Source organism: Nerophis ophidion, linkage group LG21 (assembly GCF_033978795.1).
Source record: "Nerophis ophidion isolate RoL-2023_Sa linkage group LG21, RoL_Noph_v1.0, whole genome shotgun sequence".
Taxonomy (NCBI): domain Eukaryota; kingdom Metazoa; phylum Chordata; class Actinopteri; order Syngnathiformes; family Syngnathidae; genus Nerophis; species Nerophis ophidion.
This window is the reverse complement of record NC_084631.1, coordinates 38,298,959-38,316,652: the sequence shown is the minus strand read 5'-3', so window position 1 is coordinate 38,316,652 and position 17,694 is coordinate 38,298,959. Positions and strand designations below refer to the sequence as shown.

At 43.4% G+C, this 17,694-nt stretch overlaps 1 protein-coding gene across 10 annotated transcripts in view; it reads right to left on the bottom strand.

Annotated features, from left to right (window-relative positions):
* The window catches only part of trim71 (tripartite motif containing 71, E3 ubiquitin protein ligase), a 63,007-nt gene that overhangs the window by 10,285 nt on the left and 35,028 nt on the right, over window positions 1-17,694 (bottom strand). For all 10 annotated transcript variants that reach the window (XR_009803545.1, XR_009803544.1, XR_009803546.1 and 7 more), the window contains 4 exons: window positions 9,222-9,356; window positions 3,762-4,004; window positions 3,199-3,696; window positions 20-160 (listed from right to left, as the gene is read on the bottom strand). Coding sequence is in view for 2 of the 10 variants with exons in the window: in XM_061882567.1 (XP_061738551.1) it covers window positions 20-160; window positions 3,199-3,696; window positions 3,762-4,004; window positions 9,222-9,356 (1,017 nt within the window). In the remaining 8 variants the exon portion in view is untranslated. The remainder of the gene's footprint in view (window positions 1-19; window positions 161-3,198; window positions 3,697-3,761; window positions 4,005-9,221; window positions 9,357-17,694) is intronic.

The window sequence follows — 17,694 nt, the reverse complement described above, 5'->3', positions numbered from 1 at the left end:
AATGTCAGTCCAGAAGTACCTGCACACGGTGATTGTCCTTGTCGGCCACAATGACTCGTCTCTGGCTGTCACATGCCACCCCGGCCGGGCGGTCAAACTGACCCGGCCGGGACCCCAGAGAGCCAAACTTGTAGTGGAATGCGCCACAGGGCTTGAATATCTGAGCAGAGAAGTGGAAAACATGTCCTTTATTCATCCATAGACGGAACACAAACCCAATAATGAAGTTGACTTTTACTACAATAAACCAGAGACAGTCCAGATATTTCAGACTGTAGCTCCATAATGTCTGCAAGACTCGCTGCTACATAAATATTTCTGGTGTTCATCTGTCGGGCTCTTCAGAAGACCTGTGAGCACCAAATAAGCGTCTAAAAAGACCTGGGCACCACAGAGCATCAAGTGACTCCATGCCTCCGGTCTTCCATGAGAGTCGACATCAACACAGTCAACTTATATGTTTGAAATAAGCAGAAATATACAGCACACATTGGGTTAATGTTCAGTCATGGTTGTCCTTCTACTGCAGAGATGCTTCTTCTTCTGGAAGGTTCTCTTTCCACAGAGGAATGCTGGAGTTCAGTTCTGACAGAGTTACCATACAGTTCTTGGTCACCTCCCTGACTAGGACTCTTCTCCCCCGGATCACTCAGTTCAGGCGTCCGACCAGTTCCAGGAAGAGTACTGGTGGTTCCAAACTTCTTCCACTAACGATGATGTAGGCAGCTGTGCTCATTGGCACCTTCAAGTCAGCACCTTTTCCCACATTTCTACATGAAGGTTAATCCTGTCTCAAAGGTCTAACAACAGTTCTTTCCACTTCATTCTTGTTTTGTGCTCTGCCATGCACTGTCAAGTCTGGACCTCCTACATATAGACAGGTGTGGACCTCCTACATATAGACAGGTGTGGACCTTCTACATATAGACAGGTGTGGACCTTCTACATATAGACAGGTGTGGACCTTCTACATATAGACAGGTGTGGACCTCCTACATATAGACAGGTGTGGACCTCCTACATATAGACAGGTGTGGACCTTCTACATATAGACAGGTGTGGACCTTCTACATATAGACAGGTGTGGACCTTCTACATATAGACAGGTGTGGACCTTCTACATATAGACAGGTGTGGACCTTCTACATATAGACAGGTGTGGACCTTCTACATATAGACAGGTGTGGACCTTCTACATATAGACAGGTGTGGACCTTCTACATATAGACAGGTGTGGACCTCCTACATATAGACAGGTGTGGACCTCCTACATATAGACAGGTGTGGACCTCCTACATATAGACAGGTGTGGACCTTCTACATATAGACAGGTGTGGACCTTCTACATATAGACAGGTGTGGACCTTCTACATATAGACAGGTGTGGACCTTCTACATATAGACAGGTGTGGACCTTCTACATATAGACAGGTGTGGACCTTCTACATATAGACAGGTGTGGACCTTCTACATATAGACAGGTGTGGACCTTCTACATATAGACAGGTGTGGACCTTCTACATATAGACAGGTGTGGACCTTCTACATATAGACAGGTGTGGACCTTCTACATATAGACAGGTGTGGACCTTCTACATATAGACAGGTGTGGACCTTCTACATATAGACAGGTGTGGACCTTCTACATATAGACAGGTGTGGACCTTCTACATATAGACAGGTGTGGACCTACTATATATAGACAGGTGTGGACCTACTATATATAGACAGGTGTAGACCTTTTACATATAGACAGGTGTGGACCTTCTACATATAGACAGGTGTAGACCTTTTACATATAGACAGGTGTGGACCTTCTACATATAGACAGGTGTGGACCTACTACATATAAACATGTGTGGACCTTCTACATATAGACATGTGTGGACCTACTACATACAGACAGGTGTGGACCTACTACATATAGACAGGTGTGGACCTACTACATATAGACAGGTGTGGACCTACTACATATAGACAGGTGTGGACCTTCTACATATAGACAGGTGTGGACCTACTATATATAAACAGGTGTGGACCTTCTACATATAGACATGTGTGGACCTACTACACAGTATATAGACAGGTGTGGACCTACTACATATAGACAGGTGTGGACCTCCTACATATAGACAGGTGTGGACCTTCTACATATAGACAGGTGTGGACCTTCTACATATAGACAGGTGTGGACCTTCTACATATAGACAGGTGTGGACCTTCTACATATAGACAGGTGTGGACCTTCTACATATAGACAGGTGTGGACCTTCAACATATAGACAGGTGTGGACCTTCAACATATAGACAGGTGTGGACCTTCAACATATAGACAGGTGTGGACCTTCTACATATAGACAGGTGTGGACCTTCTACATATAGACAGGTGTGTACCTTCTACATATAGACAGGTGTGTACCTTCTACATATAGACAGGTGTGGACCTTCTACATATAGACAGGTGTGGACCTTCTACATATAGACAGGTGTGGACCTACTACATATAGACAGGTGTGGACCTTCTACATATAGACAGGTGTGGACCTTCTACATATAGACAGGTGTGGACCTTCTACATATAGACAGGTGTGGACCTTCTACATATAGACAGGTGTGGACCTTCTACATATAGACAGGTGTGTACCTTCTACATATAGACAGGTGTGGACCTTCTACATATAGACAGGTGTGGACCTTCTACATATAGACAGGTGTGGACCTTCTACATATAGACAGGTGTGGACCTACTACATATAGACAGGTGTGGACCTTCTACATATAGACAGGTGTGGACCTACTACATATAGACAGGTGTGGACCTACTACATATAGACAGGTGTGGACCTACTACATATAGACAGGTGTGGACCTTCTACATATAGACAGGTGTGGACCTTCTACATATAGACAGGTGTGGACCTTCTACATATAGACAGGTGTGGACCTTCTACATATAGACAGGTGTGGACCTTCTACATATAGACAGGTGTGGACCTTCTACATATAGACAGGTGTGGACCTACTATATATAGACAGGTGTAGACCTTCTACATATACAGTACCTGTATGTCTGATATAAATACACTATAACCATACCTGTATGTCTGATATAAATACACTATTACCATACCTGTATGTCTGATATAAATACACTATAACCATACCTGTATGTCTGACATAAATACACTAATACCATACCTGTATGCGGTTGTTGCTGCGGTCCGCCACCACCACATAACCCTCCTTGTCCACGCTGATTCCCCAGGGACGACACAGCTGACCGTCGCCTTCGCCCTCGGCGCCAAAGGAGGACACCTGTGCGCCAAGGGATCCGTAGCTGCGTCCTGACTTGACAAACACCTTGAAGGGGCTGCCCTGGATGTGCTGGTTGCACACCAGCACGGACACCAGGTGCTCGCCCTCACATTGGGCCACGTAGCTGACGGTGTACGAGCCGTTGTGGTGGTCGCTGATGTCGGTGGGCGACACGGTGCTGTCGGAGACGGACATGACGACGGCGGACACGACGTCGCCGCCGGACAGACGCGGTTCGCCGTCGTGGTCGTATCCCATCACAGTAAAGGAGGCGTGCTTGCCCTGAAGCGCACTTTTGAGACCGTCGCCGTGGGCTTTGGTGACCGGAGCGAAGGCGCCACTGCTGATGAGGCCCATGGACTGGATGGCTATGTAGAGCGCCTGTGGCAGAGGAAGAAACATAAGCATCTTTGCACCGGACACGGTGCTCACCTGACGGGTCCTACCTGGTCTGGAGGCGTGAACATGAAGCGGTCGTCCTCCTGCGGCTGCATCAGGGTCCTCAGTGCCTTCAGCTCATGCATCTGAGTCATCATTCTCTCCCGCGCCAGCAGCACGTCGATGTGGCGTCCCTCGTCCAGCACCTGGCTGACGGCGGCGATGGTGCTGTCCAACTTGTTCAGACTCTGGTGCAGTTTATCCACCTGAAGATACAGCGACTTGGCCTTCACCTGCCGGATCTTCTCCAACTGCAGATGGACAATTATGCAACAGACTTTGAGAGCTGTCATCCTTCCTCGTGGACTGATCTCCGAGCAGCCACCAAAAGGGCTTCGCTACACGTCTTACAGCAAAGCCTGGACTATCCGTCAATGGATGTTGGATCTTTTTTTGTTTAGCTGATAGGCTAAGCTAGGGTGTTGTTGCTTTAAAATGGGACCGTAATGCCTAGATCAGGGGTGTCCAAACTTTTTCCACAGAGGGCCGCACACAGAAAAATTTAAGCATGTGGGGGACATTTTGATATTTTTCATTTTCAAACCATAACAAAATATATGGATTTTTTTTTTTATCCTTAGGGCTGCTGGGGAGCATAGAGGGTCTCAGTCACTAAAATGTTAAAAATAGGTCAAATTATTATTATTTTTATTTATTTATGTAATGCTTACAGTAAATCTCTATATCAACTTGAGGTTGATAGAAAGTAAAACAAATAAGGTTTTATTTCTTTTCTGTCAAAGACAACTTTGTCTTCTATTCTAAAACTGAAAAATGCAGTATTTAGATAGATAGATAGTACTTTATTGATTCCTTCAGGAGAGTTGCTTTATTTAGCAATTAAAGCCCTCAAAGATCAATAATGCAGGACACCATTGAATTTAATTATTTAATATTTTTGAGTAATCACAGTGAAAAGTTAAATAAAATTCTACTAAATATATTTGAGATCCGAAAGGTTACCCACTCAAAGTGATGCATTTTTATTATTTTTTTTTAATTTTTACTTTTAACACTTAAATTTCAAGATCAACTTCCGATATATCTGTCGATTTTAAGTTTGAACTATTATTTTGTTTGTTTTATGCTCTTTTGTCAAAACTTTGATGTTTTTATATGGTAACCACACAACATATGCAATATTTTTTCCACATAAAACATTTTAAAGTGATAATTTTAAGTAATAATTCATAACAGAATTTTTTTGTCCTTTTTTTTTGAGGAATGGAAAAAAAAAGAAAAGACAAAAGGAAAAAAAAAACTGCCTGCATGGCAGCTTTGTGTCAACATTGCAAATTTTTCTCATTAGATTTCCCCTCATTCCACTTTTTTTTTTTTTTTTATGTTTTTATTTTTATTTTTGCAATACTATCAATTTTGCAATTTTTGCAGAATGTGTGGCGGGCTGGTAAACGATTAGCTGCGGGCCGCAAATGGCCCCCGGGCCGCACTTTGGACACCCCTGGCATATAGCTATGCTAGTGTCGCTGGCGGTCGCGTGCTCCTCATTGGCAGGCATGCATCTTTCCAGAAAAGCAACTTTACATTTTCTAAATTCCAGCATCAAGGCCACATTTTGGCCAAGACTTCCCAATCTAGCCATCCCTGGCCAAAGCACGCTACAATGACCATTATGTTTTCAATACCTAACACATTTTCTTAAAAGCATATTCTGCATATTTTTGTTAAAATGAAGCTTTAAAGGTCTACTGAAATGCGATTTTGTTATTCAAACGGGGATAGCAGGTCCATTCTATGTGTCATACTTGATCATTTCGCGATGTTGCCATATTCTTGCTGAAAGGATTTAGTAGAGAACATCCACGATAAAGTTTGCAACTTTTGGTCGCTAATAAAAAAGCCTTGCCTGTACCGGCAGTAGCAGACGATGTGCGCGTGACGTCACGGGTTGTGGAGCTCCTCACATCTGAACATTGTTTACAATCATGGCCACCAGCGATTCGGACCGAGAAAGCGACGATTTCCCCATTAATTTGAGCGAGGATGAAAGATTTGTGGATGAGGAAAGTGAGAGTGAAGGACTAGAGAAAAAAAAAAAAAAGACTATACAGTGGGAACGATTCAGATATTAGACAAATTTACTAGGATAATTCTTGAAAATCCCTTATCTGCTTATTGTGTTACTAGTGTTTTAGTGAGATTATATTGTCGTACCTGTACAACCTGAAGGTCGGCCCCGCACCTTTCTTCAGCACCAGTCGACGGGTGGTGGCGATGCCCATCTCTGCCCTTCGCAAGGGACCCTCTTCAAAACCCGATCTTTCGAAATGATCGCTGCATAATACACTGTACTTTGTGTGTGTGGTCCAATCCAATAGCAATAGTGTGTGGCAAGAAAGTAGCGTAAACCTGGTACTTTTGTCAACGGAATTGGGCACAGCAGGGGAAAAAAAAAAAGCCTGTGGGGTATGACCACGGGTGTGGTGACTGCCAGTGTCTCCGAGGGAAGCCACGTTTCTCGATGAGGCGAAGGCAGCCGGGCTGAGATTTCTTTTTCTTTTTTCCCTCCTCCACTGTGGAAGCATTCGACGGTCGGGGGCGGCCGGTGGGAGGAGGCAAGAGAGTCCGCAGCTGCCGCACCGCACTGCCTCTTTGACAGGCGCAGGACGAACAACGCAAGCTCTCCGCTCATGTCTACGGTAAGAGCCGACTTCTTAACACCATTTTCTCACCGAAACCTGCCGGTTGACATGTGGTAGGGAACCGTGTTCGCTTGACTGCTCTGTTCCATATTAAAGCTTCACCGTCATCTTTCGGGAATGTATACAATGAAGCACCGGCTGTGTTTGTGTTGCTAAAGGCAGCCGCAATACACCGCTTCCCACCTACAGCTTTCTTCTTTGACGTTTCCATTATTCATTGAACAAATTGCAAAAGATTCAGCAACACAGATGTACAGAATACTGTGGAATTATGCGATAAAAACAGACGACTTAATAGCTGGGAACGGTGCTGGAAAAAAATGTCCTCTACAATGCGTGACGTCACGCGCACAAGTCATCATACCGCAACGTTTTAGCAGGATACTTCGACGGGAAATTTAAAATTGCAATTTAGTAAACTAAAGCGGCCGTATTGGCATGTGTTGCAATGTTAATATTTCATCATTGATATATAAACTATCAGACTGCGTGGTCGCTAGTAGTGGCTTTCAGTAGGCCTTTAAATTAGGTTTGATTTATTTCCTATGTGTTACAGTCCAGTATTTGTCCTTTTTCCTTTGAATAATATGTTGTGTTATACCGGGGCCATCAGCAGATATTCATCAAGTACGGCTTACATTTCCAGGGTTAAGGGTAAACAATGCTAACAACACAGCAGCTAATTTTCAGAATTAGAATCAGAAATACTTTAACAATCCCCGAGGGGAAATTCAACAATCCCATTCAAGAGCAGACAAACATTACAGGACACAGAACATTGACTAATAGAAAAGTCATCTTGAACACATCAGCAGAGCTCTCGGGTTTCACACACGCTCACCACATTCCTCTCTTCTTTGGGACAATATCTGAGAATTTACAGCGCAAAAGTGCCGCCTGACATCTTTTTTCACGGCTAAAAGATGAAATTGAATTAAAAGTGACATTTACAGCCAGCGTGAAGGCCATCAATACATCCATGTATCCAAATCTCTGCTTCACTGGATACTTCCAAACAACTCATTTATAGGATTATTAAAGAAGTACAAATCATCAGGATTATGAAAGGTTATTAATGAAGTACATATCATGAGTATTACTCTGCACACAAACAAGATCTGGAAATCTAAACATAAAATGACTTGGCGTTCCACATACAAACCCCGTTTCCATATGAGTTGGGACATTGCGTTTGATGTAAATATAAACAGAATACGATGATTGGCAAATCATTTTCAACCCATATTCAGTTGAATATGCTACAAAGACAACATATTTGATGTTCAAACTCATAAACTTTATTTTTTTTTTGCAAATAAGTTCGAATTTCATGGCTGCAACACGTGCTATAGTAGTTGGGAAAGGGCATGTTCACCACTGTGTTACATCACCTTTTCTTTTAACAACACTCAATAAACGTTTGGGAAGTGAGGACACTAATTGTTGAAGCTTTGAAAGTTTAATTCTTTCCCATTCTTGTTTTATGTAGAGCTTCAGTCGTTCAACAGTCCGGGGTCTCCGCTGTCGTATTTTACGTTTCATAATGCGCCACACATTTTGGATGGGAGACAGGTCTGGACTGCAGGCGGGCCAGGAAAGTACCCACACTTTTTTTACGAAGCCACGCTGTTGTAACATGTTCTGAATGTGGCTTGGCATTGTTTTGCTGAAATAAGCAGGGGCGTCCATGAAAAAGACGGCACTTAGATGGCAGCCTATGTTGTTCCAAAACCTGTATGTACCTTTCAGCATTAATGGTGCCTTCACAGATGTGTAAGTTACCCATGCCTTGGGTACTAATGCACCCCCATACCATCACACATGCTGGCTTTTGAATTTTGCGTCGATAACAGTCTGGATGGTTCGCTTCCCTTTTGGTCCGGATGACACAATGTCGAATATTTCCAAAAACTATTTGAAATGTGGACTCGTCAGACCACAGAACACTTTTCCACTTTGCATCAGTCCATCTTAGATGATCTCGGGCCCAGAGAAGCCGGCGGCGTTTCTGGATGTTGTTGATAAATGGCTTTCGCTTTGCGTAGTAGAGCTTTAACTTGCACTTACAGATGTAGCGACAAACTGTATTTAGTGACAGTGGTTTTCTGAAGTGTTCCTGAGCCCATGTGGTGATGTCCTTTAGAGTTTGATGTCGGGTTTTGATACAGTGCCATCTGAGGGATCGAAGGTCACGGTCATTCAATGTTGGTTTCCGGCCATGCTGCTTACGTGGAGTGATTTCTCCAGATTCTCTGAACCTTTTGATGATTTTATGGACTGTAGATGTTGAAATCCCTAAATTTCTTGCAATTGCCCTTTGAGAAACGTTCTTAAACTGTTTGACTATTTCCTCACGGGAAGCGGTTTTTATACCCAATCATGGCACCCACCTGTTCCCAATTAGCCTGCACACCTGTGGGATGTTCCAAGTAAGTGTTTGATGAGCATTCCTCAACTTTATCAGTATTTATTGCCACCTTTCCCAACTTCTTTGTCACGTGTTGCTGGCATTAAATTATAAAGTTAATGATTATTTGCAACAACAAAAATGTTTATCAGTTTGAACATAAAATATGTTGTTTTTGTAGCATATTCAACTGAATATGGGTTGAAAATGATTTGCAAATCATTGTATTCTGTTTATATTTACATCTAACACAATTTCGCAACTCATATGGAAACGGGGTTGGTACAATGACTTGGCGCTCCACATAAAATGACTTGGTGCTCCACATGTGGCCCCTGGGCCTTGAGTGTGACACAGACGGTGACAGCAAAGAGCAAGTGAAAAGTGAAGATGTTTACCTTCCACAGTAGTTGACACTCTCTCTCCTCCAGTGCTTTCTTGTGTCTGAGGACCAGGGCCTTCACCTCGCTTTGCACCACCTTAGCCTTCATCTCCACCTGCTCCGCCATGGCCTGGACCTTCTCCATGCTCAGCTGGAGGGGAAAACAAACAACACAATGATGTGAGTGTGACCACACTTGTAAATAAACAACACGCTGATGCGACCTCACTTGTAAGAAAACAACACAATGATGTGACCTCACTTGTAAGAAAACAACACACTGATGTGACCTCAACCCAATGATATGACCTCACTTGTAAGAAAACAAAACAATGATGTGACCTCATTTTTAAGAAAACAACACAATGATGTGACCTCCCTTGTAAGACATCAACACACTGATGTGACCTCAACCCACTGATGTGACCTCACTTGTAAGAAGACAACACACTCTGACCTCAACCCACTGATGTGACCTCACTTGTAAGAAAACAACACACCGATGTGATCTCAACCCACTGATGTGACCTCACTTGTAAGAAAACAAAACAATGATGTGACCTCACTTGTAAGAAAACAACACACTGATGTGACCTAGACCCACTGATGTGACCACACTTTCAAGAAAACACCACAATGATGTGACCTCACTTGTAAGAAAACACACTGATGTGACCTCACTTGTAAGAAAACAACACACTGATGTGACCTCACTTGTAAGAAAACAACACACTGATGTGACCTCACTTGTAAGAAAACAACACTGATGTGACCTCAACCCAATGATGTGACCTCACTTGTAAGAAAACAACACACTGATGTGACCTCACTTGTAAGATATCAACACACTGATGTGACCTCAACCCACTGATGTGACCTCACTTGTAAGAAAACAACACACTGATGTGACCTAGACCCACTGATGTGACCACACTTTCAAGAAAACAACACAATGATGTGACCTCACTTGTAAGAAAACAATACACTGATGTGACCTCACTTTTAAGAAAACAACACAATGTGACCTCACTTGTAAGATATCAACACACTGATGTGACCTCAACCCACTAATGTGACCTCACTTGTAAGAAGACAACACACTGATGTGACCTCAACCCACTGATGTGACCTCACTTGTAAGAAGACAACACAATTATGTGACCTCACTTGTAAGAAGACAACACACTGATGTGACCTCACTTGTAAGAAGACAACACACTGATGTGACCTCACTTGTAAGAAGACAACACACTGATGTGACCTCACTTGTAAGACAACACAATGATGTGACCTCAACCCACTGTGACCTTACTTTTAAGAAGACAATACACTGATGTGACCTCAACCCGCTGATGTGACCTCACTTGTAAGAAGACAACACACTGATGTGACCTCACTTGTAAGAAGACAACACACTGATGTGACCTCACTTGTAAGAAGACAATACACTGATGTGACCTCATTTGTAAGAAGACAACACACTGATGTGACCTCACGTGTAAGAAGACAATACACTGATGTGACCTCATTTGTAAGAAGACAACACACTGATGTGACCTCACGTGTAAGAAGACAATACACTGATGTGACCTCATTTGTAAGAAGACAACACACTGATGTGACCTCACGTGTAAGAAGACAATACACTGATGTGACCTCATTTGTAAGAAGACAACACACTGATGTGACCTCACTTGTAAGACAACACAATGATGTGACCTCAACCCACTGTGACCTTACTTTTAAGAAGACAATACACTGATGTGACCTCAACCCGCTGATGTGACCTCACATGTAAGAAGACAACACACTGATGTGACCTCACTTGTAAGAAGACAACACACTGATGTGACCTCACTTGTAAGAAGACAATACACTGATGTGACCTCACTTGTAAGAAGACAATACACTGATGTGACCTCATTTGTAAGAAGACAATACACTGATGAGACCTCACTTTTAAGAAGACAACACACAAAGTGCATGTTCAGTGCACTGCAACAGGAACTGAGTGAAAGATGGTATCATGCAGAGATAAGAACACTTTACACAGGGGATCCAAACTTCTTCACTTGGGGGCCACATTGGACTAAAAATATTTGGCCAGGGGCAAAAAGTATGGAAAAAAAACAACAAAAAAAACCCACACGTATATACATACATATGTATACATATACACACGTGTGTATAAATATATATATGTGTATCTGTATATATACACATACATATATATACAAACACACATAAATATAAATATATATACACAAACCCACATATATATATATATATATATATATATATATATATATATATATATATATATATATGTTTATGGGGTTGCGACTTGTCCAGGGTGTACCCCGGCTCCCGCCCGAATGAGACAGGCTCCAGCAAACCCCGCGACCCCAAAAGGGACAAGCGGCAGAAAAATGGATGGATGGAGTAGGGAAGGTTGTTTGGATTGGGTCATAGAAATAAATACTGAGCCTTGTACAAGTCTTGGTCAATGACCCAAGTCCCTCATTGTCCACAAGATGGCGGCAAATACACAGCAATCGGATCGTCTGAAATGTACAGTTTATTTGTTAACACTGTGACAGATCACAACATTATCACACTGCTGGCTGCATCACCTTTTCCACGCTTTGCAAGAGAAATAAGTGATATTTTAGAGTAGTATTATTAATAAAAGTTGGTATCTGGCTGCTCCTTTTGGGAGGTCAGAGGGTGAGCAGACCTCACAGGGACAAAGGCTCCCTTTGTGCTCTGGGTTGAAAGGTCAGCGGACCCCCCCCTCTGTAAAAGGTACAACTACATTAGGATGTGCATCCAGCGCTGGGAATGTTCCACTTTGTACATTCCCCACTACTTTCATGTGTGCTCACAAAGAGGGTCAAACTGACCAATCAGGCTGCAGAGGAACAGAGCCGGGGCCAACCGGCGAGACCAGGGTGAGGGGTCAGAGAGCGGGGGTGGGGTGGAAATTTCCTAGCCCGAGGGAGAGGAGTGTGTGTTTACTCCACAAAATGGACACCGGGCAACATTGTGCCAGATGGCTTTCTCAAAAGCTCAGCTGCCGGTTTGGCTCCTGGGGGCCCCACCCTCTCTACAGGGTCAGCCTGCTTTCGCTTTCAAACTTTGCTGCACGTGGCAAGCGCGCTGAAGCGGAAGGCAGAGACGATCCGGGTCACAGGCGGCATCGGAACTTGGAGCAAAGTCATGTTGCGAGTACTGAGGAAGTAGAGTAGGTCATGTGACATGTGACATGCTAGTGTGTGTGTGTGTGTGTGTGTGTGTGTGTGTGCTAACAACCAAGCTTCAGATAGCACAGTCCTGCCTATGCTCACAAATCAAATGTGTTGATTACCTCCACCAAGGAGGTTGCTTTTATACAAACCCCGTTTCCATACGAGTTAGGAAATTTTGTTAGATGTAAATATAAACGGAATACAATGATTAGCAAATCATTTTCAACCCATATTTAGTTGATTATGCTACAAAGACAACATATTTGATGTTCAAACTGATTTTGCAAGTTATCATTAACTTTAGAATTTGATGCCAGCAACACGTGACAAAGAAGTTGGGAAAGGTGGCAATAAATACTGATAAAGTTGAGGAATGCTCATCAAACACTTATTTGGAACATCCCACAGGTGTGCAGGCTAATTGGGAACAGGTGGGTGCCATGATTGGGTATAAAAACAGCTTCCCAAAAAATGCTCGGTCTTTCACAAGAAAGGATGGGGCGAGGTACACCCCTTTGTCCACAACTGCGTGAGCAAATAGTCAAACAGTTTAAGAACAACTTTTCTCAAAGTGCAATTGCAAGAAATTTAGGGATTTCAACATCTACACTCCATAATATCATCAAAAGGTTCAGAGAATCTGGAGAAATCACTCCACGTAAGCGGCATGGCCGGAAACCAACATTGAATGACCGTGACCTTCCATCCCTCAGACGGACTCTATCAAAAACCCACATCAATCTCTAAAGGATATCACCGCATGGGCTCAGGAACACTTCAGAAAACCACGGTCACTAAATACAGTTGGTCGCTACATCTGTAAGTGCAAGTTAAAGCTCTACTATGCAAAGCCATTAATCAACAACATCCAGAAACGCCGCCGGCTTCTCTTGGCGCAAGATCATCTAAGATGGACTGATGCAAAGTGGAAAAATGTTCTGTAGTCTGACGATTCCACATTTCAAATAGTTTTTGGAAATATTCGACATTGTGTTATCCGGACCAAAAGGGAAGCGAACCATCCAGACTGTTATCGACGCAAAGTTCAAAAGCCAGCATGTGTGATGGTATGGGGGTGCATTAGTGCCCAAGGCATGGGTAACTTACACATCTGTGAAGGCACCATTAATGCTGAAAGGTACATACAGGTTTTGGAACAACATATGCTGCCATCTAAGCGCCGTCTTTTTCCATGGACGCCCCTGCTTATTTCAGCAAGACAATGCCAAGCCACATTCAGCACGAGTTACAACAGCGTGGCTTCGTAGTTAAAGAGTGTGGGTACTTTCCTGGCCCACCTGCAGTCAAGACCTGTCTCCCATGGAAACTGTGTGGCGCATTATGACGCGTAAAATACGACAGCGGAGACCTCGGACTGTTGAACGACTGAAGCTCTACATAAAACAAGAATGGGAAAGAATTCCACTTTCAAAGATTCAACAATTAGTTTCCTCAGTTCCCAAACGTTTATTGAGTGTTGTTAAAAGAAAAGGTGATGTAACACAGTGGTGAACATGCCCTTTCCCAACTACTTTGGCACGTGTTGCAGCCATGAAATTCTAAGTTAATTATTTGCAAAAAAAAAATTAAGTTAATGAGTTTGAACATCAAATATCTTGTCTTTGTAATGCATTCAACTGAATATGGGTTGAAAATGATTTGCAAATCATTGTATTCCGTTTATATTTACATCTAACACAATTTCCCAACTCATAGAAACGGGATTTGTAGACACTTTTCAAAATGAGCGCTCAGGTCACCATATGATGAAAAACATTTGTCAGCTTTTATTGAATTTAGAAGAAATAACACATTTATAACCCAAATTAGGATAAAAGCCTCTCCTTTTAAATACATGACTTGTCAGCCGGCTTACACTATTATGTGTTTTATGTATTATATTATAATATTATTATGTATTATGTGCTGGGCTATACTAGAGGCACTTAAATGATGTTATTAACTTGAAGAAACTGACCTAATAAACATTTTGAGAGAGGGTTGCACAGAGAACATTAGAAGATGCTCGGCCACGGTCGTGGAAATCTAAGATACTAAAAACACTCTAACCTTTCCGAACAAAGCATCCACATCTTGGCTTTCTGCTATATTTCTAGAATGTTTTCCTACGCTTTGAACCCTGCGGCTTATAAAACAGAGCAGCTAATTTATGGATTTTTTATTGTCTGACGGCCATAAAGCAAATGGTTCTCCTTAAAGACATGCAAAGACACTTAAATGGTGAGTTATTGTTTGTACTACGGCACCATCTTCTGGACGAGTTAACTCATGGCAGGTGAACGCATGCAAGAGTTCCCTGCTGTATAAAACTCTGAACCGGAGGTAGAAGTGCCGTTCTGTCTTCTAATCATCCATAGTGTCTACTCGTATGGATTCATCAGTCATCATTCCAAGCAGTGTTTGTAAGTTTTACAATATACCGTATTTCCTTGAATTGCCGCCGGGTATATAGTATGCGCCTGCCTAGAATTACTGCCGGGTCAAACTCGTATCGCAAAATAATTAGCGCATGATTAGCATTACCGCCGGCTCAGGATTAACGCCGGGTCAAACTCTTTTCGCAAAATATTATTTTTATTAGCGCATGTCTAGAATTTCCCCCGGGTCAAACTCGTCACGTCACGAGTGACACTTCACCCGTCATCATTTTCAAAATGGAGGAGGCTGATTTTAATCATTTGAAATCGCATAAAGGGAAGAAGATTAAGTGCTATTCAGTAGGATTCAAGGTCCAAGCTATTGAATATGCTAAAAAGAGCAGTAAGCAGCTATGTTTTATTAATATACCGCAGCTGCGTGTGTCAAATATGAGTCATTAAATGACTCCAGCCTCCTGTTGGTAGAGGGCGCTACTGATCCTTCCTGCGACTACTCGGCTGCAGAAGAAGTGACAACAAACAGCAAGAGTGAGCAGCGTTTGTTTATTTTTTCCTCTCGCTTGCACTTTTAACATGGAGGATTGCATATCTAAAATAAAACAGTTTTTCTAAACTAGACTTTCAATCGAAGCAGCAGGTAATAAAGGAAGATCTCCATCGAGACAGAGAGACTTTTAAAACTGAAGAAAGATAAGGAAGACTTCTATAAACAAGTTATCGATGCTTTTGATCAGAAGGAGCTCCGCATGGACTTCATCTATAAGTAAAGGTAAGACCATAATAAAGTTTTTTTTTATTAAATGTGCTTTTCATGATGGTATCCATACATCACACTCAAATTTATTAACGCAGGCTTAAATTTACCGCATGCCTTTGGTAGGCGCCGGAGTGAGAAGAGGTTTTAAAATAATTAGCGCATGCTTGCCTTTACCGCATGCCTTTGGTAAACGCCGGAGAGAGAAGAGGTTTTAAATTAATTAGCGCCCCGGCGGCAATTCAAAGAAATACGTTAACTAAAACAATTCTTACTTACTTAACTGTCCCATGTGTGATGTCTGTATGAGTGTTTTCATGTAGCCTCATTAGCATTAGCTCATATGCTAACACATTTACAAGTGCCTGTGTTAGCATGATGAACTTACAACAACATTCTTTTTCTATTGTTTCAGTTCCACAATTTCCTCAGTAAATACACAGAATCGTCAGCGTGGAGTTATTGAGTCCGTTTAGCTGATTGGAGAGCTAGCTTGCGCAGCTAGCGGGTCCATGACCATGACTGACGTTTTGTTTGAGCAGCCGTTTTACTGCAGTGTTACAGACACTGTTTGGAAACAATTAAGGCATGTAAATAAACATTTCTATATATATATATATCTGCGGCTTATAGTCTGGTGCGGATGTTTGATGGAAACAAATGTTTTCTTGTAAAATGTAGTGGGTGTGGCTTATATCCTGCTGGGCTCCATGGTAACGGGTCATTTTCACCAACTATCATCCTTACACATATTAGTTATTCGAGTCATTTGAGTGGTATGTATAGTTTGCATGGAAGAATAAAAGCCAGTAGAATAAATCAGAAAGTGTGGAAAGGAGCCTTTAAATACCTCCTGTCCCCTCCCACTTTGACCTTCAGCCCCTCCCCCTTTGACCTTCAGCCCTGCCCCCGCCCCAGCTGGACGCCTCCGAGCAGTGCACGAGCGTGACTGCTGAGTGACGCCAGGCATGCTGACTTCACATTTACAACGCTGAGTTTTCACCAACATGTTCTCACTATTTTGCAAAGCATTTCCTGACACGCGTGTTGAAGAGAAAAAGTATTGGAAGAAGTAAGAAATACATCACAATTTGCTCATTTCCTTCCTGCTCATCACACGCCTGCAACTTTCACTTCTCATCCCTTCTTATTACATCCTTCCATTTTTTACCGCTTGTCCCTTTCAGGGTGGCGGGGTACACCCTGGACAAGTGGCCACCTCATCACAGACACACAACATTCACGCTAGGGACCATGTAGGGAGGGGCCTACCCCCAGGTGCAATGTCTTTGGAGGTGGGAGGGGCCTATCCTCGGATGCAATGTCTTTAGAGGTGGGAGGGGCCTATCCTCGGATGCAATGTCTTTAGAGGTGGGAGGGGCCTATCCTCAGATGCAATGTCTTAAGAGGTGGGAGGGGCCTATCCCCAAATGCAATGTATTTGGAGGTGGGAGGGGCCTATCCCCAGATGCAATGTCTTTGGAGGTGGGAGGGGCCTATCCCCAGGGGCAATGTCTTTGGAGGTGGGAGGGGCAAAATCCCCAGGTGCAATGTCTTTGGAGGTGGGAGGGGCCGATCCCCAGGTGCAATGTCTTTGGAGGTGGGAGGGGCCTATCCCCAGGTGCAATGTCTTTGAGGTGGGAGGGGCCTATCCCCAGTTGCAATGTCTTTGGAGATGGGAGGGGCCTATCCCCAGGTGCAATGTCTTTGGAGGTGGGAGGGGCCTATACCCAAGTGCAATGTCTTTGGAGGTGGGAGGGGCCTATCCCCAGGTGCAATGTCTGGAGGTGGGAGGGGCCTATCCCCAGATGCAATGTCTTTGGAGATGGGAGGGGCCTATCCCCAGGTGAAATGTCTTTGGAGGTGGGAGGGGCCTATCCCCTGGTGCATTTTCTTTGGAGGTGGGAGGGGCCTATCCCCAGATGCAATGTCTTTGGAGGTGGGAGGGGCCTATCCCCAGATGCAATGTCTTTAGAGGTGGGAGGGGCCTATCCCCAGGTGCAATGTCTTTAGAGGTGGGAGGGGCCTATCCCCAGGTGCAATGTCTTTGGAGGTGGGAGGGGCCTATCCCCAAGTACATGTCTGTGG